General features: G+C 38.8%; 1 protein-coding gene across 1 annotated transcript in view; it reads left to right on the top strand.

Annotated features, from left to right (window-relative positions):
- NECAB1 (N-terminal EF-hand calcium binding protein 1) overlaps positions 1-24,111 on the top strand; it is a 187,480-nt gene that overhangs the window by 132,312 nt on the left and 31,057 nt on the right. Inside the window, exons 6-8 of the mRNA XM_007517358.3 lie at positions 6,385-6,521; positions 12,362-12,483; positions 17,821-17,897. Of these exons, the coding sequence (XP_007517420.1) occupies positions 6,385-6,521; positions 12,362-12,483; positions 17,821-17,897 (336 nt within the window). The remainder of the gene's footprint in view (positions 1-6,384; positions 6,522-12,361; positions 12,484-17,820; positions 17,898-24,111) is intronic.

Genomic DNA, 24,111 nt, shown 5'->3' with positions numbered 1-24,111 from the left:
AACAACACTCCTTAAGAACCACTGGGTCAGAGATTCACTCAAGCAGGAAATTCAAATGTTCCTGGAAAAAAATGAAAATGAAGACACAACCTATCAAACTATTTGGGACACAGCTAAAGCAGTACTGAGAGGGAAACTTATAGCCATACAATCACATGTTAAACACCAAGAAGAAGCTCAAATGAACGACCTTACTGCACACCTCAAGGACTTAGAGGAAGAGGAACAAAGGAACCCTAAAGCATCCGGAAAGATAGAAATCACTAAAGTTAGAGCAGAAATAAACAACATCGAAAATAAAAGAACCATACAAAAGATCAATGAAGCCAAATGTTGGTTCTTTGAAAGATTAAACAAAATTGACAACTCCCTATCCAGACTCACCAAACAAAAAAGAGAGAAGACTCAAATTAATAGAATTGTAAACAATGGAGGAGATATCACAACTGACACCACAGAAATCCAGAGAATCCTGCAAAACTTCTATAAAGAACTATATGCCACCAAGCTAGAGAATCTGGAAGAAATGGAACAATTCCTAGAAGCATATGCCCTTCCAAAACTGAACCAAGAAGAACTACAAAATCTAAATGCACCAATCACAGACAAAGAAATTGAAACCGTTATTAAGAACCTCCCCAACAACAAAAGTCCTGGACCAGATGGTTTCAAAAATGATTTCTACAGAACTTACAGGAAACAGTTAGTACCCATACTTCTTAAGCTGTTCCATGAGATTGAAGAAACAGGAATACTCCCTTCCACCTTCTATGAGCCAACATAACCCTGATACCAAAAGCTGATAGGGACAGAACAAAAAAGGAAAACTACAGACCAATATCTCTGATGAACATAGATGCCAAAATATTAAACAAGATCTTGGCCAACCGGACACAGCAACACATCAAAAAGATTGTTCATCACAACCAAGTGGGTTTCATCCCAGGAATGCAAGGCTGGTTCAACATCCATAAGTCAATCAATGTCATTCACCACATCAATAAAAGCAAAGCCAAAAACCACATGATTATCTCAATAGATGCAGAGAAAGCCTTTGACAAAATCCAACACCCATTCATGCTCAAAACTCTACAAAATATAGGAATAGATGGGAAATTCCTCAAGATAGTGGAGTCTATATATAGCAAACCTACAGCCAACATCATACTCAATGGACAGAAGCTGAAAGCATTCCCCCTCAGATTGGGGACTAGACAGGGCTGTCCACTGTCACCGTTACTCTTCAACATAGTATTGGAAGTTCTTGCCATAGCAATCAGGCAAGAGAAAGAAATCAAAGGAATACAGATTGGAAGGGAAGAAGTCAAGCTGTCACTATTTGCAGATGATATGATAGTATACATAGAAAGACCTAAAGAATCCAGAAGAAAATTACTGGAAGTCATTAGGCAATATAGCAAGGTATCAGGCTACAAAATCAATGTACAAAAATCAGTGGCATTTCTTTATGCAAACAGTAAATCTGAAGAAGAAGACATCCAGAAATCACTCCCATTTACTGTTTCAGCAAAATCAATCAAATACCTAGGAATAAAGCTGACCAAAGAAGTGAAAGACTTGTATGCTGAAAACTGTGAGTCGCTACTCAAGGAAATAGAAACTGATACCAAGAAATGGAAAGATATCCCATGCTCATGGATTGGAAGAATAAATATCATCAAAAAGAATATTCTCCCCAGAGCCATATACAAATTTAATGCAATACCCATCAAAGTTTCACCAAGCTTCTTTAAGAGAATAGAACAAACACTACAATCATTTATCTGGAACCTGAAAACACCTAGAATTGCCAAAACCATCTTGAGGAAAAGAAACAGAAATGGAGGCATCACACTCCCAGACCTTAAACTATATTATAAAGCCATCATCATCAAAACAGCATGTTACTGGAACAAAAATAGGCACACAGACAAGTGGAACAGAATTGAAATCCCAGAAATAAATCCCCAAACCTATGGACATGTAATCTTTGATAAGGGGGCCCAAAGGATTAAATGGAAAAAGGAGGCTCTCTTCAATAAATGGTGCTGGGAAAACTGGGTTGTAACATGCAGAAGAATGAAATTGAACCACTTTATCTCACCAGAAACAAAAATCAACTCCAAATGGATCAAAGACCTTGATGTCAGACCAGAAACAATCAAATACTTAGAGGAAAACATTGGTAAAACACTTTCCCACCTACACCTCAAGGACATCTTTGATGAATCAAACCCAATTGCAAGGAAGACTAAAGCAGAAACAAACCAATGGGACTACATCAAATTGAAGAGCTTCTGCACATCCAAAGAAACTATCAAACAAACAAACAGACCCCTCACAGAATGGGAGAAGATCTTCACATGCCATACATCAGACATGAAACTAATCACCAAAATATATAAAGAGTTCAGCAAACTTAGCACCAAAACAGCAAATGACCCCATTCAAAAAATGGGCAGAGGATATGAACAAAACATTCACCTCAGAGGAGATCCAAAAGGCTAACAAACATATGAAAAACTGCTCTAGGTCACTGATTGTCAGAGAAATGCAAATTAAGACAACACTAAGATACCACCTCACTCCTGTAAGAATGGCATACATCACAAAGGACAGCAGCAACAAATGCTGGAGAGGCTGTGGGGACAGAGGAACCCTTTTGCATTGCTGGTGGGAATGTAAATTGGTACAGCCTCTGTGGAGAGCAGTCAGGAAAACTCTCAGAAGGCTAGACATGGACCTTCCATATGATCCAGTAATTCCTCTCCTGGGGTTATACCCCAAGGACTCCATAACACCCAACCAAAGAGAGGTGTGTACTGCTATGTTCATAACAGCACAATTCATAATAGCTAAAACCTGGAAGCAACCCAGGTTCCCAACAACAAATGAGTGGCTGAGAAAGCTGTGGTATATATACACAATGGAATACTTTGCAGCTATCAAGAACAATGAACCCACCCTCTCTGACCCATCTTGGTCAGAGCTAGAAGGAATTATGTTAAGTGAGCTAAGTCAGAAAGATAAAGATGAGTATGGGATGATCCCACTCATCAACAGAAGTTGAGTAAGAAGATCTGAAAGGGAAACTAAAAGCAGGACCTGACCAAATTCTAAGTAGGGCACCAAAGTAAAAACCCTGTGGTGAGGGGTAGATATGCAGCTTCCTGGTACAGTGGGGGGTGGGAGTGGGTGGGAGGGATGGGTCTCAGTCTTTTGGTGGTGGGAATGGTGTTTATGTACACTCCTATTAAAATGTAGTCATATAAATCACTAGTTAATTAATACGAGGGGGGAAATTTAATTGTATGTCTTGAAGTTTTTCAAAACACAAACTGAATCTTTTTAATATATAGGCTGTGTAATTGATATGCAGACTCTCTCAAAAGGCTAGACCAAGTAGATCAGAAGCAACCAATAGCACAGCTATATACAAGATACTGTGTACTGTACTGCAAACCCTAACAAAAGGACTTTTCAAAGTTAACCCAATTACCAAATAATGTGATGATAACATTAACTATTGATTGTCTTTTGGAACCCTAAGACAGCAGGAACCTCACATCTCCACTATAGAGCCTCTACTTCCCCCAGTTCTAGAACCATTGTATAGGGCCCACTTTCCCGTATGCCTCTCCCAATCCATATCAAATAATATTGCATCTGCCGATCACAATCTAACCAACACAACGATTGCCACCTCAACATGCTTCACTTCAGACTGTGTCCAGAGACTTCACGTGTGGAATGACAACCCTTCAGCTTCATTACTCAGGTGAGACCTTTCCTTTCATAGTATACTCTATCATAGTATACTCACCATCTCAGGTGGTTCACTTTCTAACAAAGTCCCAAAACCTAGATATACACCAGTTTCTGTGAGAGAGAGCATATGTTCACATGTATCCGTAAACTACTGCAAAATATATACCTGAAAGCAGAAGTACACTAGAGTTTGCAGTGAGTACCCCCTAACACTTCCTCTCCACTATTCCAAGCTTTGGGTTCATGACTGCTCAACAATTTGTGTGGCTTCATATGTTAACTCTCTTTTCAGTCACCAGGTTCCAGATGTCATAGGATGCTGGCCAAGCTTCCCTGGACTGAAGACCCCACCAATGTGTCCTGGAGCTCAGCTTCCCCAGAGACCCACCCTAATAGGGAAAGAGAGAGGCAGACTGGGAGTATGGACCGACCAGTCAACGCCCATGTTCAGCGGGGAAGCAATTACAGAAGCCAGACCTTCTACCTTCTGCAACCCACAATGACCCTGGGTCCATGCTCCCAGAGGGATGGAGAATGGGAAAGCTATCAGGGCAGGGGGTGGAATATGGAGATTGGGTGGTGGGAATTGTGTGGAATTGTACTGCTCCTACCCTATGGTTTTGTTAATTAATCCTTTCTTAAATTGAAAAAAAAAAATTCAAATTGCTAAGATGTAACATTTAAATGAGGAAAGAAGAAGACCAATGTGAGGCTACATGTTTCCTTTCCTTTCCCATGTTGCCTGTGATTCCTGTAAGGCTTTAGTCTTTTCCTTTAGATTAGCTGCAGTGTTTTCTGAGAGGTGAGTACATCTGACATGATCACTGACTACACAGGTACATCTTATTTTAATGAAAACATTTTACTTTGTTGTTTAGCAAAATGGAGATGACTGGAGAAATAACCAAGTAAATTTTTTTTCTACCACATCTGCTTTTCATCTCAAAGGATAGCTTGACTGCTCTTCTGTTTAAATGAAAATACATGAAAAAACATGTGAAGCTTTCATTTTCACTAAGTAGCAAAGCTATTTCGTTAAATTAAATTCTGTGTATATACATTGACCTGAATGAATGTATCAAACATCCTTGTTTAAGACCAAGCAATGTATTGCTTTATGTTTAGGTTCTTTATGTTTAGGTTCTTCAATGTATTGCTTTATGTTTAGTTTCTTCAAAATTGTGTTCTTATTTATTTAATTAATTTATTTATTTTCCCTTTTGTTGCCCTTGTTGTTTTATTGTTGTAGTTATTATTGTTGTTATTAATATCATTGTAGTTGGATACGACAGAGAGAAATGGAGAGAGGAGGGGAAGACAGAGGGGGAGAGAAACATAGACACCTGCAGACCTGCTTCACCGCTTGTGAAGCAACTCCCCTGCAGGTGGGCTCGAACCAGGATCCTTAGGCTGGTCCTTGTGCTTTGCATGATGTGAGCTTAATGCACTGTACTACTGCCCGACTCCCTGTGTTCTTATTTTTAAATAATGTTTGGTAAATATGACCCTTGAGAAAATTTTCTGCTAATCTCCCCTAAAGAATGGACAAAAAAAAAAAAACAGCTGCTATTTAAAAAAAATCATCTATATATTTTCATGAGAGAAATGTAAAGAAAAAGATAGTGAGAAAGAGAGAGACCAGAGTACTGCTTAGCTCTGGCTTATAGCCATGCTGGGGGTTGAACCTTAGACCTCAGTGTCTTAGGTATGAAAATATTACATAACCATTATGCTGTAACCCCAGCCCCAAATGGCTGAATTTTTATGATTTCAAATGAGGGAAAAATTGACGTTTTTCTACCATATTAGTTTCTTCTATTAATAAGAAAAAAATCCTGAAAATTCATATTGCAAGGTCACAAGTTTCAGTACTTTCTTATTTAAGGTTGATAGAAGCCAGACTGTTTTTCAGTTGGAATGCTTGCCCAAGTTAGTTTGATTTGCAGTTGAAAATACTAAGACCCAGAGAGGTTAAATAATTAAATCTTGTTTGGATTTGCAACCATGACCTGAGAATCCTCAGCACATAATGTTCTGGCTTTTTTTTTTTTCCACTGTGATTCCTTACAGCTTTGCACTATCAACCATAAAAAAATAAAAAAATAAAAAGTAATTTCATTTAGGGATGGAATCAGACAAATCCTTTTCTTGACTGAACATTTTTATCCCACCTAAGACTCTAGAAGGTCAGGTTTAGCTGTTTGCATGACCTAAAAGAGTGGGTCTCAGTTTGTTTCATCCCATGCCAACCTGACTCTCTTTCCTCTAAATATTTGAGAGGACTATAGCAGCAGGTCTCACCGTCCACGGTGTTAACCTGTCTACCTAGACTCAGCTTGGCAAGCATTGCTGTTGTGTTTGCAGTGATCCCTGTGGAAACCTGGGACTATTAAAATGAATTGTCCCTTTTCAGCTGAGATGTACTAGAAGTTAGATAGGAATTCTGCAGCTTTTTAATCTCAATTTTGGCTAAGTTTGGCTTCAACCTCCTAGACCTAACATGTCTTCCCTGCTTCTCAAGGATTAATCTGAGACTGATGGGCATCTGAGGAAAAGACATCCTACTTACTTCTCCCAACCATATTTCTAATTGCCTTTCTGGTTTGTCATCCTCAGGACTACCAAGAGGCCTCCAATTTGGAACAGTTTGTCACTCGATTTTTATTGAAGGAGACCTTAAATCAGCTGCAGTCGCTTCAGAATTCTCTGGAATGTGCTATGGAAACTACTGAGGAGCAAACCCGCCAAGAAAGGCAAGTGTTTTCATATGATATGGTTCAGTGGTTCTGTGTTTTTACAGAAGACTGGTTGAAGACTGGTTGAAGGTCATCTTGCTTATGCTGGTGAAAATTAAAAGTCAGAATTAATGGATTGGACACAGAATGGCAGGAAGCTCCACTGAGTGCTTGTTTTATGTTTACCTCTAACAGAGAGCATTCTGCTTTCACTTCCCCATCATTTATTCAATAATTTTATATGTGTAATTTAATTTTTAATTTTTATTTATAAAATGGAAATATTGACAAGACTATAGGATAAAAGGGGTACATTTCCACACAATTCCCACGACCAGAACTCTGTATCCACTCCCATCCCATAATTTAGTATATGGGAAAGAATTCAGAAGACACTGTTACATGAAGGTGCACAGTGCCTAGCACCAAATTGTTAAGAAAGTTAAAGTGTATTACATAAAGAAGTATGAACACTAAAACTATAATGCAAGGTAATAATGGTAAGGAGTCCAGTAGAGTCTAATTTAAAGTGTAGTGAGCCTGGATATATGATTATTGAGAATTGAACAAGTCAGATCACTTATATAGATAAAAGTGAATTTAAAATCAATATCACAATATCACCAAGAAAACAGTGACATTTTAATAGTTACATAAATATGTACAGGGAAACCTGAATTAGAATTGTATGAAGAAAACATAAATTCCACCCAACACTTGGTTCTTCTTTGAGTTACAGTGTTTGTGCCTTGGAAACTAGGCAGAACTCTTGCTTCTCCAACACATTTTTGCATGTGTTACTTTCAACTTATAGATACCACTTATCTATTTTAAATCAGGGATAATCACACAGAAAATTTCTTTGAACAGGCTGATAATAGACTCCTCTGTAAGGCTAGTTTTTCTCAACAAATTAATGGATACATAATTATTGGGACATCACAAAAAAATAGTGAAATTCTCAACCATGTGTTTACAATGTCAAAATGAGTGAGGGCCACCAAATTGTAACAAAAAAACCTGTAATCTCAGATCTAATGAGCTTGTGCAACCGAGGAATATGGGTACACACTCTAAATGAATCTGCGTGGCACTTTCATGTTATAAACTTCTATTTTCGCTGCATTGGATGATTCCAATGTATACCAATTAGCTTAAAAAAACAACAGCCTCAGTGTGCTCCTCAGGTTTGAACAGAGGCTAGCTGAGTGTCTTGAAGCACAACAGAATTGACTTCATGTTCCTAATGAGAAAATGAGGTGGGTTCTGTCGCTTCTTTTGTTTAGATTTTCCTCTCATAAAATGGATTCTCCCTTTTTAGAATCAATCATTTGCTACCAGAGAAGAAGCTCTGCTGCTCTTTTTTCTTTTCCCCCACCATGAACTTTGGATTGTTTTCTTCTGCAGTCACCACTTGCAAACATGCATTCTAAACTCACTCCCCTATAGTGAAAGTGTGATGAACAACTGTTTTTGTGTTGGGTCACTGACCAGTCCTGAACTCTTGTGACTGTGAGTGCTGCCAACAGCTGCATTGCAGCTGTGTTTAATGAGGGGTTTTATATAGTGTTTAAGGAAAGAAGCTAGTACAGAACTAATGAATGTTATTTCTAGCTTAAAAAAATATTTTGAAGGGAGTCGGGCGGTAGCACACGTGGGTTAAGCACACGTGGCGCAAAGCCCAAGGACCGGCATAAGGATCCCGGTTCAAGCCCCCAGCTCCCCACCTGCAGGGGAGTCGCTTCACAGGCGGTGAAGTAGGTCTGCAGGTGTCTGTCTTTCTCTCCCTCCTCTGTCTTCCTCTCCTCTCTCCATTTCTCTCTGTCCTATCTAAATAACAACAACAAGGGCAACAAAAGGGAAAATAAATAAATAAATATATAAAAAATTACAAAAAAAAATATTTTGAAAAATAGGAAATATTAATAGTCTGGGGTGAGCTTGGTGAGGTCTGTGTTGCTTAGCTAAAACACTCAGGGATGACTGAAACCTACCTTGAATTCCATGATGACCTTTGGAACAGGAGGTCTGGAAAAATTGTACAAACAAGCAAACAGAAGACAAGTCCACTGTTGACTGTTATGGGTTTGTACCTATAACAGCCAATGTGGAGTCTCTGGTGACCCTGTCTTGAAGTTTTTGAGTTAGCCCCAAGTCTAAGGTAACAATCTTCTCTCCCCAAACTCCGTTTTTCTGTCATTGGTCACCAGAGACCAAAGTAAGAAAAGCCCTTGGTATAACATTAGTAGAGAAGAAGAAAGATGAAAAAGAAAGATGGTGATTCTTTTCCTCTAGTAGCAAACAAGCAATGAAGAAGCCACATAGAAAAAACTAAACAGAACTTGAACTCTTGAACTGGACTTGTAAGGTGAATTTAATGGTAGGGGAATATTTATCCTAAAGGGGAGAATGAGTCTCCACATATATCTGATACTGCCTGTTTGCTTATTAAAAAAAAAAAAAAAAAATCTTCCTGCTTTAATTGTTCACTCTTTGGATAGCACTTTCTCTGGTAAGGTTTTGCTCTTTTCATACTTCCTGTTCTTCCACCATGTGCTTCTCTAGCAACCTCCACTTCTATCTACTTATCTCAGCACCTTCCTTGTTTGTTTCTATCATTAGGCTGAATTCCAAGACTGAGTGGCAAGGGTTTACCTTGTCTTACTCTACCTGACACAACATGCTAAAGATATGAAACTGGATCAATGAAAGAGAAGTCCAGATAAAAGGAGTTCTGTAGCAGAACAGTGAAGGAGACTGGGGATTGTGAGAAAAACAATCTTGTTATTATCTCACCTTAAAAAGTCATAATGCTTAAGGAGCTAGGCAGTGGCACACCTGCCAGAGTGTAAACATTACAATGTACAAGGGTGGAATTGTGTGGAGTTGTACCCCTTCTACCCTATGGTTTTGTTAATTAATCCTTTCTTAAATAAAAAAAATTAAAAAAATGAAATAAAATATAACTGTCAAAAGTTATGATACAGTACACTCAAATATATTCATAGTACATTCAATAAATACAATGAATTTCTAACTCTCAAAAAAAAAACAAAAAAAACAAAGCGAAAGGACCAGCATAAGGATCCCAGTTTGAGCCCCCCGGCTCCCCACAAAAAAAAAAAACAATGTACAAGGGTCTGGTTTCAAGTTCCTGGTCTCCACCTGCCAGGGAGGAAGTCATGAGCAGTGAAACAGTGCTGCAGGTCTCTCTCTTTCACTCTCTTCCTGTCTTCCTCTCCCTTTCTCCTCCATCTTTCTCAATAGCTCCCTGTATGAAATATATATACATACGTATACATATATAGTTTTAATACATAGAAGCTTTTAGACTTAATATGACCAGAAGATGTCTCGATGGTTATAAGAAAGGCAATATACTGAAAAACAGTTCTAAGAAAAATTAGTCTCATAGTGGTATGCAGTAAAGATTTGGGGGAGGAAATAAGCTCATAGAGAAGTCAAATCACATACTCAAAAAGTATGTCAGTGTATTTTTTTTGACTCATAAGGGAAAATTATATGATGCCCATGTGCAGCTGAAGAATTACAATCCATGGATTTCATTTAAAATCCTATGATTGTAGTAATTTGCTTTCTTTTCTATGTTAATGTCATTTTGGAGTTTAATATCTGTGAAGCCTAAGGATACAGACTTCTTGAAATTCAGAATTTTTTTACAGTTGTCTAGTCAAGCTTTCAACCCCGGGGGGTGGGGGAATATCACAGTATCAAAGGAACCCAGGAAGAAGTCACACAGTGTCATTCATCCTGCATGGATGAGTTAGACATGCCATGTTGGGCAAAGTGTCTGTGTCTATTCATGTGGAAATGTCAATTTCAGAGAGAAGGAATGCATACAGGTGGAATGCCACAGAGATGAGATTTTTCAGATGGCATTCTGTAGCACTTTGCAGTTGCCCTGGCAAACTGGCTAAATGTGAGATACTTTCAGTTCATACTCTTTGTGAGTGTCGAATATCCAGTGACAAGAATAATCATTATGTTATACTGAAGTTTCCCTCTAGAGGACCTCTGCCCTCTTACATAAACCTCTCTTCCCTCACAAACTAGAATTCTGGGAACCCAATTTAATTTTATGTGAATCTCCATTTTGTGATTCATTCTGCAAACTTTCTGTTTTCAAATTTCTTCATTACCAGTGAAACAACAGATTTATTCTGGGTTTGGAAGTTGTTGTTACCTATTACGGAAGTAAGGAGGAATTTAATATCATTTACATGTGGTTTACTTGCATGTGGTTCAGGTATTTCTTTAGCTTGAACATGAAGAAGGATTGCATGCACCCAGAGACTTCTGTGATTCTCACTAATAATTAAGTTGAAACTATTTAAGAAAAGAAGAAGAGAAGTACATACCAACAGTATGCACAAATGGTAAAATATGAGTGCATTTAAAGAAAAAAAAATCAGATTTGGGTGGTGGCACACCTGCCACTATGAGCACACATTACAGTGCATAAGGACCCAGGTGCAAGCCCCTGGTCCCCACCTGCAGGGGGGGAAGCTTTATGAGCGGTAGAGCAGTGCTGGTAGTGTCTCTCGGTCTCCCCTTTCCTCTTGATCTCAGGCTGTTTCTAGTCAATCAATAAAGATAATAAAATTTTAAAAAATACAAAAAAAACCCTAGAAAGCCAGAAGACAACTCACCCATACCCATGACCTTGGGAGAATGACTGCAGTTTCTAATGGAGGGACTTGGGGACACAGTGCTCTGGTGGTAGGAATGGTGTGCAGTTATACCTGTTACCTCATAATTTTGTAAATCAATATTAAATCACTAAGAAAATTTAAATCAAACTATATCCCAAACTGTAAGTCAAGCTGCTCTTATGGTAATATAAGTGGAATTTTTCAATTTAAAAAAAAAATCAAAACGGGCCAGGCTGTGGCACACCTGGTTAAGCACACACACTGCAGTTTGCAAGGAGCTGGCTTCGAGCCCCTGACCCACACCTGCAAGGGAAAAGCTTCATGAGTGGGTGAAGCAGGTCTGCAGGTGCCCGTCACTTTTCCTCTCTATCGTCCCCTTCCCCTCTCAGTTCCTTTGTTTCTATCCAATAATAAATACAATTAAAATTTTTTATTCAAAACTTGAAGTAAAAAAGCTATAGGTGTTTTCAGACAAAACAAAATATAAATAGACATGGCTATTCATGAATGGATGTCAAGTAAAGAGTTTTCTTAAATTACAAGCTGGCACATACTTTTGTTCAAACTTTTTTCCCCCTTTTTTTTTTCCCCTTTTTTGCAACTTGCATCACTTTACTGAGGAAAAGTAGATTTGTAGGATTGTTGCCTTCACAGGGGCCCATTTTCATACTTCCACGTGGTAGCCATCAGCACATTTATTTCATGGCCACCAAGTCATCATCCTGTGGTGGATACCCAAATGCTTTAAGAACAAAATGAAGCTCATGGTCTCTTTCTTAGAGATACCATGATGAGATACCAAGTTACCTTTGATATCTCAATTGTGTTGGAAAACAGTATTCCTCTATGTTTTTGTTTTGTAGAAATAGAAAATGTTTTTCTAAATTTTTTATTGCCTTTATTTGCTTATTAGATAGAGACAGCTAGAAATTGAGAGGACAGAGGAGGTGGGGGGAGAGAGAGAGAGAGAGAGAGAGACCTGCAGCACTGCTTCATCACCCCATGGAGGTGGGGACCGGGGGCTCGAACCCAGGTCCTTGTGTACTGTAACAAGTATGTTCAACCAGATATGCTACCACCCGGCCCTAGTAGAAAATGTTTGTGACTAATGCAGAAGATATGTTCCTTGAGTCAAGAAGCTGAAATACTGGCATTAAGATAAAATGCTATTATCTGTTGTTCAAGGCAAGGACCAAGCAAACCAGAAGTCCTATCGATTCAATGGCCAGGAAAACGATCCAATCGTCGAGTCCAGAGACACAACAGCTTCTCCCCCAACAGCCCACAATTCACCATAAGTGGTCCAGGTAAGGCAGCCTTGCCATTTTTCTTTTGAAGTCAGTTCAGTTTCTCTTTTTTACATTGGCTTATTTTTCAAGGCAGTTGAAGCAATAATGAATGATAATGGAATTATTTCTATATATCAAATAAGGTTGTCTGAAATTACAGTGACAGAAGTGAAGATTTTAGACTCTTTGGAAGTATTTGGAATTGGGGTGATGATCTTTGCCATCACATATGTGAGAATCCTAGGAGTTGCCTCCTGGGAAGTACACAGAGAGATAATGGCTAGTGAAGAAAGTGGCTCCATCATCTAAGACATGAAAGACTTGGGACCTGCAGAAATCTCAATCATCTATAGACTCTTTGGTCTGTGCAACCGAATATGCTGCAGGTCCCCAAGTTTGCTGAAAGATACTCTAATTTCACATTAGGAAAAAGATCCTTGTTTCCTTTCATGATGAAATGAAAGTCATCCTTGCTGGTTTTGTCATGTATAACACAATAAGCTTTATTAGAGAACCAGGAAGTGAGCAAAGTGGCTATGCCAAATACTTTCATATTTGAGGCTTCAGAGGTCCTAGGTTCAATCCTCTGCAACACTGTAAGACAGAGCTGAGCAGTGCTTTGATTCTAAAAATATGATGCACTGGACTACAGCCTTCATATTCATTATATTGTATTTTAACTGTGTCATTTATAATGCAGTTACAGTGAATTTAGAATCTGCTAGCTTGTGTTGCTAAATATCAGAGTAGTTTTTATAAATCACGCATATGTATATTATGTATATGTGAATACATATAAGTATATGTATACACATGCGTATCACTTGAACATATCATTTTAACACAGATGAATCTTTAAATATCTAACATTTCAGAAAATTAAAGTGCTTTAATTTAAGTGCTTTTAAAGTGCAGAAAATTATAGTTTATATTTTCACAGGCTGTATTTGAAATGTTTCAAAGTACTTTTATGAGCATTGTCTTCCTCATAGCATTTAAAAGATAGATGTTAGTAGGTATTTCGAAACTTTACATCAGGCTCAACCTGACGCTGTTAACTGGCTATGGAAGAAGGGTAAACGTTAGAAGAAGAAGTAGTAGATGTTTCCATTTCTCTGGAAAGTGGTGTAGTCCTCTAAGGTTGCATTGCTCATTTGTTCATTTTTATTGTGAAACTACCCCAAGTTCTCAGCAATCACATCAGCAAATATTTGGCATTTTCTCTCCCTCCCGGCTCTGTGATTGATTATGATTTGGGTTGTCTCAGCTGCATGTGGCTTTAGGCTGGAGGCTGGGTTTGGCTCTGTTCCTTCATGTACCTCCTCCATAGAGCCCCTCCTCCTTAGAGCCCTGACAACTCCTTCTATTGGTAAGTGTCTTGAAGTACAACAGCCAGGCCAGATCACACTGCTCTTTTAAGGCCACTCTACATCTTAGCTGCAAATGAGGCACATGGCCAACCCCAGTAACATGGGGAGGGAGATGTGATCTACACATTATGGCAGAAAGAAGACTGCAAAATCCTAGGATGAAGAATGCATTAGATAGTTCTCTAGCAGGAAGAAAGAGGAAATTTGGAAATACTGGATTGACGGAAAAGTCGTGACACATTTTTGCATAGAAAAATACTTGTCATGACTTTTCTGACAAGTCAATAGTAATAATCTACTAAAAGTGACTAGAAAAATAATACTGCTTTATTATCTGAATAAAAATATAAATTGTTTCCTACTTCATTTCAAAAACATTGTTAATGCCCCAAAATGCTTCTCAAGGATTGTGATGTCACAACCACCTTAAATTCTTTTAGGAACAACCCAGAATAAAAACATTTCTTATACTTGTATAATAATCTCCATTATAAGACATCCTTATTCTGATTATTTTAGCTTCTACATTAGATGAATGATATTGCTTACTTTCGTATCAAAATTTACTTGGTGGGTCTTGAGAACTGTTTCACCCAGGAAAGTAGATAAGAGAACTGAGTTCAAATAGAAAACATTTACTACCTCTTTATAATTTAGAGTTTATCTTACTAGTTCTCAGAGCTGAAAGGCCTTATATTCTTCAATTCAATCACATCCTCTGACTGAGATATATTAAATGATGTTACATCAGCAGTTATCTGAGAAAATATTTTAAGTGAAGATACGTAAGGATGCCAGGATGTCTGGGAAGAGTCTCAAACCACAATTTTTCCCTGTATACCTTTGCATAATATTTGCAACAGAGACAGTAATAACAGAATTTGCATAATGTTACATAATGCTTAATCTGATGCTTAATCAGGATTATACAAACATATACATTGATAAATTTATTTACATATACCTGTATACATGCATATACATATCTGAATCTTTTAAGTGCAAATTGTCTAATCCTTAGAGTGATTGTTTAAAAAAAATCTAAGAAAACTGACTCTAGTGGGTTCAACCAATTTGATTAAAATCAGCAGACTCTAGAGTCTAATCTCTTAACTGCTATATAGTAACTAGTGTTGATGTGTACTGTGATTAGTCCCTACGAAGAGAGGCACTGGCTACACTGCCACTGTTGTCTTTGTCAGAATTCGTACCTTACTGTGGTCAAATCTATGCCTTCTCTGACTTCTCTGACATTGCCGTGGATTTAAGTTTAGAATTATTGACCTATGCTTCCCTTATTCAAAGTAAAGAGCAACCACCTCAAGGGGCAGTAAAAGCAACTCAGTAGGACCTGTTTTTTTAAATATCAAAGGCCCATACAGGCAAAAACATAAACAAGGTTTGTGAAAAGAAGGCCACTGGGATCCATGGTTCTATAAAAATCAATATCATAGAAAGAGTTTGTATAAATATTGTTGTCTTTTTATTTTTTTAAAGATTTTAATTAACAAAAGAAGGAGGGGAAGAATCAGAGTAGAGAAGTTTAGGGAGAGGGAAAAGAGGGAGAGAGAGGAACATCAGAGTATAAATCTAACACATGTAACATAGGGTCTGAATTCAGGACCCCATGCCTGAGAGTCCAGTACTTTTTTAAAAATTTTTTTTGTTTTATTGATTTAATAGTAATTTATAATTATAAAAAGTAGGGGTATACTTCCACACCATTCCCACACAGAGTTTTATGCCCCCATCTACCTCCAGTGGAAACTGTAATAGTACTCCCAAGGTCACAAATATGGGTTGACTCATCTATATCTATCTATATCTATATCTATATCTATATCTATATCTATATCTATATCTATATCTATATCTATATCTATATCTATATCTATATCTATATCTATATCTAATTTTTTGCCCCTTTTTATTCACTTCTACAGTTCTGCCTTCACTTTCTTGCTAAGCCATACATACCTACACTTGTTATACCTTCTGAGTGCCCTTCCTTTTTCTTCTTCTCTCTCAGATAAACAAAACAGTGCCTGACTTTCTCTGGTGTTTTCCAGATTTGTTTCCTTTTCAGTGATGGTATAAAAACAAAGATTCCAGTGCCATGCAGTGGTGCACCTGGTAGAGTGCACACATTGCAGTGCTCAAGGATCCAGGTTCAAGCCCCTGGTCCCCACCTGCAGGGGGGAAAGCTTCACGAGTGGTGAAGCAGGTCTGCAGGTGTCTCTCTGTCTCTCTCCCTCTCTATCTCCCCCTCCCCTCTCAGTTTTTCTCTGTCTCTAACCAATAATGAATAAATAAAAATATTTTTTAAAATATTCCTGGTAACAAAATTTCAGGTCCCAGTGAAACTGGGGTTCAGAGCCTTCTGGTCATCTTCTCTTATCACCTCCCCCCAGGAGTATGGACCAAGGTTTTTGGGGGGTGAAGGAGTTCTGGCTTCTGTAATTGCTTCTCCACTGGACATGGTTGTTGGCAGGATAATCCATACCACCAGCCTGTTTCTATCTTTCCCTAGTGGGGTAGGGCTCTAGAGAGGTTGTCTGCCTAGGGAAGTCAGGATGGAATCATAGTAGCCTCTGTATCTTGGTGGCTGAAAGGCAGTAAGATATTGAGCAAGACAAAATATTTAATAAACAGGAACCAAAGAGTAAGGATAAAGCAGATAGGGAACCTAGGGTAGAAGAAAACTAAGATGTCTATTTTAGGTTTGTTCCTAGGTGGGGGGGCTATGACTTTAGTAATCTTTGCTTGAGCTTCTTAGCTAACATGGAGGTAGACTGGAAGTATTATCTGGGAAGATGGTGTCAGAGTAAAGAATAGAACTTGAAAGCCCGATTAGAACAGAAAGTAGTTCCGAGATTTGGAAAAATATATATGGAAATGCAATTAAGTGTTTACCACATTGCTCTGACCTGGGGCCCATGTATATTCATATTTATCACAGGAGTTTGTATAACCTCCAAGTCCCTGTCAGTCTGAGTTGACAGTCCTGGTGGAATTGGTCACAGCTAGGAACATGCTAGGCTTTACTCATTACAGGACCAGTCTTTTCCAAGTGGCAGAGTAAGATGACCTAGCTTCCCTTTGAAGAGTGGGACAGTCATTAGCATTGTTAGTTTATAGTGAGGGTAAGATCCTAGAGAGGCCCATAAAAGGGCTTATGATGACATTCCTGATGGAAGTGACTGACAATTGATGGTAAAGAGACTCCCAAACAACTTTCAGATCTTGGTTATCAGTTGTATCCTATAGCTTCTACTACTGGCTGCTATGACAAGTGTAGGTGTAGACGTTAGGATGTAGTAACCTTCACAAAAACATCATTTAATTATAATTACACTTCCCACATCCTTATATATTTGCCCTAGCCTTTCTGTCCTGTATGACTCATGCCACACATGTGTTCCTGGTCAGATCTTAAGACTTATAGACAGACCTGTGACTTTTTGAAAAATGTTATTCCTGAAAATATCCCCTTTCTCTCCTATTTGATTAATTTCCCTTATTCTCAGTGATTCTCAATGCCATATAAAATCTCTAACATTACCTAATGATAAACAACAAACAAACAAACAAAACACAACTTTCTGATGTCACACCTTCTTCTAGTTTCCATTCTACTTTACCATCCCATTTCACATGAAATGCCCTGGAGAATCCAGTGCTTTGTCTATTGCTCTACTTCCCAGGATGTGTAGCACAAAAAGGAAATTATTCATGATTTACAAGGTTATGAGATAATAGAGGCATGGTTCCACACCACTCCCACAATCCAAAGTTCTGTCCTCCCATCCCCAAAGGATAACTACCATAATTCTCCCGATTCTGTATATATGAATGTATTTTTGATGGGTTAAATTGTGACACTACAGTCTTCTTTCAAAATAAAAGGGAAATCACTAAGAAACCAAAGTGTTCCTGCTCTTTCTGGAGTTGATTCACATACAACCCTTTTGATTTTCCTATGTAGGCCTGTTAGAAGAAGATAACCACTGGATGACCCAGATAAATAGACTCCAGAAACTGATTGATAGACTGGAAAAGAAGGTGAGTGCTTCATTGTTTTTTCTTTTTCCTTTCTCCTTTCTCCTTTCTCTTTCTTTCAATGAATTTTGTCCTACCATTCCATTCCTCTTTGCCCTGTTACCCATGGAAGCCCCATTGGTAGAATATCAGCTAGGATCCCAGTGGTCTTATGCATGGCTATTTGGTGGCTATTGGAATTTTTTGTGAAAGCAAGTACAGAATCTCATAGGTAGCAGTGTGCTGGAATGATACAAACAGCAGCTCTAGGGAATAACCTGGTTAAAGTCTTAGAATGTCTCTGTAATTCAGGGAAATTGCTGTGTAAAAATACTTAGGAAAATGAGGTTACAAACTTCTAGAAACTGGTATATTAATGGAGGATTTTTTGAAATTAAGGCTTCCCATTAGCTAGCAAATTAGAATTAAAGAACTCTTCAGAATTATATTTTATCGTTCCAAGGATTGTGTTTTCATTTCAGTCTCAAATTTCCATTGTGTATGATATTCCCTTTAAGTGATTTTTGGTGGGAAATATAGCCTTTTAAAATCAGTTATGTGTGTGTGGTTTTTTTTATGCCAGACACCAGTGAAATAACACAGATGTATGGAACAGAGTTGCTGACTTAAAGGAATCCATAGTCCTTAAAAATAAGGATGATCACAGAATGTGAGCACAGATCTACAGGGATGCAGAAGTCACATAGGTTCCTAAGGTGAATCTGGGCCCCAGATCAGATCAAATCTATGGGGTTTACAGTCAACAATATTTATACACCTTTCCCATATTTGGGAGCTACTCTGTTCCCCAATCCAGCTTTCTAGTCCTTTTTCCAGCCATGACATAATCTCCTCAGACAATAACTTGGGTCCACCTGCATATCAGATGTCAGACTCAAAAGGAAAAAAAAAAAAAATATATATATATATATAGTCATGGGCCCTTTGGAATATAACTAAAATAGGCCTACTATCTACAAAACAGAGACCCCCAACTCTTCATCTGCACTATCCCAGCCTTTAGGTTCATGATTAGTCAACAACTTTTTTGGCTTTATATGTTAACTCTTCTTTCAGCCACCAGGTTCCAGATGCTACCATGATGCCAACCAGACTCTCTGGGCAAAGGACCCCACCCACTTATGTGTCGTAGAGCTCCGCTTCCCCAGAGCCCTGCCCCACTAGGGGAAGAGGAAGACAGGCTGGGAGTATGGATCAACCTGCCAATGCCCATGTTCAGTGGGGAAGCAATTACAGAAGCCAGACCTTCCACCTTCTGTACCCCATAATGTACCTTGTTCCATGTTCCCAGAGGAATAAAGAATAGGAAAGCTATCAGGAGGGGATGGAATAAGGGAATTGTGTGAAGTTGTACCCCTCTTATCCTATGGTTTTTGTCAGTGTTTCCTTTTTATAAATAAAAAAGAAAAAAAAAGCTATAAGGGCAGCTCAGGACATGTTGCAGTGGATAAAGGAATTGAACGTTCAAGCATGAGATCCCTAGCTCAGTCCCTGGCATCACATGTGTCATAAAGATGCTCTAATTCAATTTGTCTTTCTCCCTCTATCATTAATGAATGAATAAATAAGATTGTTTTTTTTTTTAGAATAGCTCATCTTAATAACTGTTTTGCTATTTGCAACCCAGGTTTTTTTTTTTAATATTTATTTAATTATGATAAGTCTGTGGGATAAGAGGGGTACAATTCCACACAATTTCCACCACCAGTGTTCCACATCCTGTCTTCTTCATTAGAAGTTTCCTGTTCTTTATCCCTCTGGAAGTATGGACCCAGGATCATTATGGGGTGCAGAAAGTGGAAGGTCTGACTTCTGTAATTGCTTCTTTGCTGGACATAGGCATTGTCAGGTCCAGGTCGATCCATACTCCCAGTCTGTATCTCTTTCCCTAGTGGGGTAGGACTCTGGAGAGGTGGGGTTCAAGGACACACTGGTGAGGTCATCTGCCCAGAGAAGTCAGGTTGGCATCATGGTAGCATCTGCAGTTTGGTGGCTGAAAAGCAGGAAGATATAAAGCAGAACAAACTGTTTAATAATCTGGAACCTAAAGATAAGAATAGAGCAGATGAGATTTGGGGTTTCCATTTTGCAAAAAAGCTAGGAAGTCTATTTTAGGTATGTTCCAAGTTCAAGGGGCCCATGACTTTACTAATTTTTGCCTGAGCCTAACAGCTAATATGCAGGTGGGCTAAAGGTATTGTCTGGGGAGATGGTGTCAGAGTTGGCAATAATACTAGAAAGCTCGATTAGGGAAAGGAGTAGCTCCCAAATATGGGAAAAGTATATAAATACTTTTAACTGTAAGCCCCATCGATCTGATCTAGGACCCATATTCAGTACAGGAGCCTGTGTAACCTCCGCATCCCTGTAGGTCTGAGCTTGTATTCCATAGTTATAGCTGGGAATATTCTAGGCCAGACTCATTTCTGGACCAGTCGTCATTCAGTGGCAGAGTATGTTGACCAAGCCTCCCTTCAGAGAGTGGGGCAGTCCCTACCATTATTGTTCCACACTGAGGGCAGAGTCCTGTAGAGGCCCACAAGCAGGTCCATGTTGCTGTTCCTGATGGAGATGACCATTGATGGTAGAGAGAGTTATCTGTTATAGGTCTAGGCTCATTATATCTATGTGGGAATCCCAGGATTCCCTGACTAGGGCCCTGGATGAAGCATTCCCTCTCATTTCTTTTTGCCTCTATCCAATAAACTAAACAAAGCATATGACATAGATAAAAGCTGTGTCTCCTGAACAACAAAATACATTGACTGACCTTTTCTGAAGTCTGTGGCAACAAATAACTAGGGCCATAGTTAGTACTCAGTAAATATTTGCTGGCTGAGTAAAACAGTGGAGCAGATGCTAAAATCTATTCCTGAAGAAATGATTATGGTGGGCTGAGTGCTTGGGAAGTGTCTCTTGTGGCAGGAATGGCTTAACTAAAGGTCTTAAGAATAAAAACAACTAGAAATTTTGATTGCAAGCACCAGACATTATCTTTTCAATAAGAATTTTTTTTTCTGGGAATACTCATTAAGTCAATAGTCATGAATCCTGTATTTAGAATATGTTGGAAGACAAAATAACTTAACATGCCCAGGAATAACTTAACATGCCCTGGATAGTGCACCTGCTTTTTCATGTGACAGCCCAGGTTCAAGTCTGGCCCAGACTTCACTGTAGGAAGTTTTGGTATCTTTCTCTCCCTCTATATCTGGGGGAACAACAAAATATAACTATAGGAGTCAAGATCATCAGCAGGGAAATGACAACAACAAAATAGTAACTAGCAATCTAGATGCATAGAATACTCCCCTGTGTCTCAGTTCACCCCCACTGGAATAAATGTATTCCATTTCCAGTGTGCTGACATTCTATTCAAGATTCTAGTTTCCAGCAGGTGGAGAATGTGCCTGGTGTGTTAGGGCCACACAGTGGTCTCCTGGATAGAGGGTTAGAAGGTAGTAGAATACCTGGTATACAGTTCTAGAATGCTTCATTAAAAAGGAAAAGTAAAGGCTCACTGAAAGGAGACTGTATTATCATTAAAACTGAACCTTAAATTCTGGTCAGTTAAAAAATTACAAGTATTTGTTAAGGGAAACTATTATGTTATGAGACTAGAAAAATTCATAGGTTTCCCAACAGTCTGTGGTCTGAAAACCTAGGACATCTATTTAGAAACCAAATTTTGTTAAAAACAAACCAACCCCATAAATAAACAAGCTTGAGATTGTTTAAAGAACACAGATATTTCTTTTAAAAACAGTTTTAAAGTTCCTGTCAAATTTGTTTGGTGTCTTAAGATTTTATGGTTATTTTTATATGAATAGCTCAAACTTAGGTCATAGCTTCTTTTCCAATTTTTATCAAAGCATCGTTATATCTCTTTCCTACATTTCCCCCCCCCCCTCTTCCTATGAAAGGTTTTGGTTTTGAAGACAGTGTTGAGAGGTTTGCTGAAAATACAGTGTGACATTCTTCAGCAGTGGACTTCAGCTTTGTGGGACTCAGCATGATCCGTGTTAATGAACAGGACAGCAGTGCAAGTTGTAGTTCCTCTTTGACTTAATCTGTAATGCAGTGAATTGGGTTTTATTATTATTATTATTGAAAAGCTGCCCAGGCACCAAACAGGAGCTAAATGCATGTTATTCCCCTGCTGACGATCTTGACTCCTATAGTTGCTAGCCTTAGGGCTCATTTCCCCATTGAAAGAAAGTCTAACTGTACTGCTGTATTTTCTCTCTGCTACATATGTTTGATAAAATCTTTCCTACACTACTAAACCAAGCCCAGTACCATTCACCTGGAGGATGAGGGAATGAAACTGGAAATCTCTGCATATTTCTTTATTGATTACTGATTTTAAAAATGTTTTTATTTTATTAGGTAGAAGTAGGAAGAAATTGAAAACAAAGAAGGAGATAGAGAAAGAGAGAGATGCCTGCAGCACTGCTTCACTGCTTGTGGAGCTCCCTTCCTACAGGTGGGGAGCAGGGGCCTGAGCCCTCATTCCTGTGCATAGTGATGTGTGCTTAACCTGGTGCACCACCAGCTGGATCTCAAGTAATGATTTTTTAATCACTTTATTGAAGAAAGGGGGGTAGTAGTTTACAGTTCAGTTACTGACACATAGGTACAGTTTCTCATCTCCCGAGATAGGTATATGCAGAACACACTCACCCTCAACGTAGGTCCTTCTCCTTTCATCAGAACCCCAATATGCTCTCCACCCCCTCTTCTCATCATTCCCAGAACCTTTTGCTTTGGTTCAATATACAATACCCAATTCAAGTTTTGCTTTGTTTTCCTTTTCCATTCTTAGGTTTTTATTATTATTTATTTATAAAATGGAAATATTGACAAGACCACAGGATAAGAGGGGTAAAACTCCAGACAGTTCCCACCACCAGAACTCCATATCCCATCCCATCCCCTGATAGCTTTCCTATTCTTTAACCCACTGGAAGTATGGACCCAGGGTCATTGAGGGGTGCAGAAGGTGGAGGGTCTGGCTTCTGTAATTGCTTCCCTGCTGAACATGGGCATTGGCAGGTTGATCCATATTCCCAGCCTGTCTCTTTCTTTCCCTACTGGGGCAGGGATCTGGGGAAGCGGGCTCCAGGACACATTGGTGGGGTTGTCTGCCCAGGGAAGTCCGGTTGGCATCATGTTAGCATCTGGAACCTAGTGGCTGTAAAAGAGTTGATATAAAGCAGAACAAATTGTTGACTAATCATGAACCTAAAGACAAGGATATTGCAAATGAAGATTTGGGGTCTCCATTTTGGAAAAAGCTAGTAGGTCTAGATTAGGTATATTCCAAGGGGCCCATGACTTTACTAGTTTTTGCCTGAGCCTGACATCTAGTATGCAGGTGGACCCAGGTTATTGTCTGGGGAGATGGTGTCATAGTTGGAAAAAGGAATAGAAAGTTGTATCAGGGAAGACAGTTGCTCCCAAATATGGGGAAAGTATATGAATATTGTTAACTGTAAGTTCCATCAATTTGATCTGGGGCCCATATTCAGCCTAGGAGCCTATGTAACCTCTGCATTTCTATAGATCTGAGCTCACATTTTGTGGTCATGGCTAGGAACATTCCAGGCTGCACTAACTTCAGGACCCATCTTCCTCGGGTGATAGGTAGAGTTATGTTATCCAACCTCCCTTTGGAGAATTGAACATTCCCTACAATTGTTGATCCACATTGAAGACAAGGTCCTATACGGACCCACAGAGGGGTCCATTATGTTGTTCCTGATGGAGATGATCTGTGACAGTGGCAACAGGGATCTGTTAGAGGTCTAGCACCTTCATGTCTTTGTGGGAATCCCAGGATTCCCTGACTAGGGCCCTAGGTGTTGGGATGGCCTGATAGTGACTAAAAGACTCCTCAATAACGTATGCTAGTCTCTTGCCCTTATTCAGCTTTTATAGTCCTTACTTTGTCTGACAAGGTTAGCTTTGGAGTTATTGAGGAACATGTAATAAAAGATAGGCGAGGGAGGGTATCTATGTCTAAAAAAAGCTATTTTGTTTGTTACTTTATGGTATCATTTTGGGTCTTTCTACTTGCTTGCTATATTTGACTAACTACAAACTATAGTGTACCTTTGCTTTAAGGTATATGTTTTCTCCTAAATTATGGATACATAAACATATGCCCTATCTCATGGTCCCTGGTCTATATTTAGATTTTGAGATTTGTTAAGGG

This window comes from Erinaceus europaeus, chromosome 1 (assembly GCF_950295315.1).
Source record: "Erinaceus europaeus chromosome 1, mEriEur2.1, whole genome shotgun sequence".
Lineage (NCBI taxonomy): Eukaryota > Metazoa > Chordata > Mammalia > Eulipotyphla > Erinaceidae > Erinaceus > Erinaceus europaeus.
This window is presented reverse-complemented; position numbering and strand designations above follow the sequence as displayed.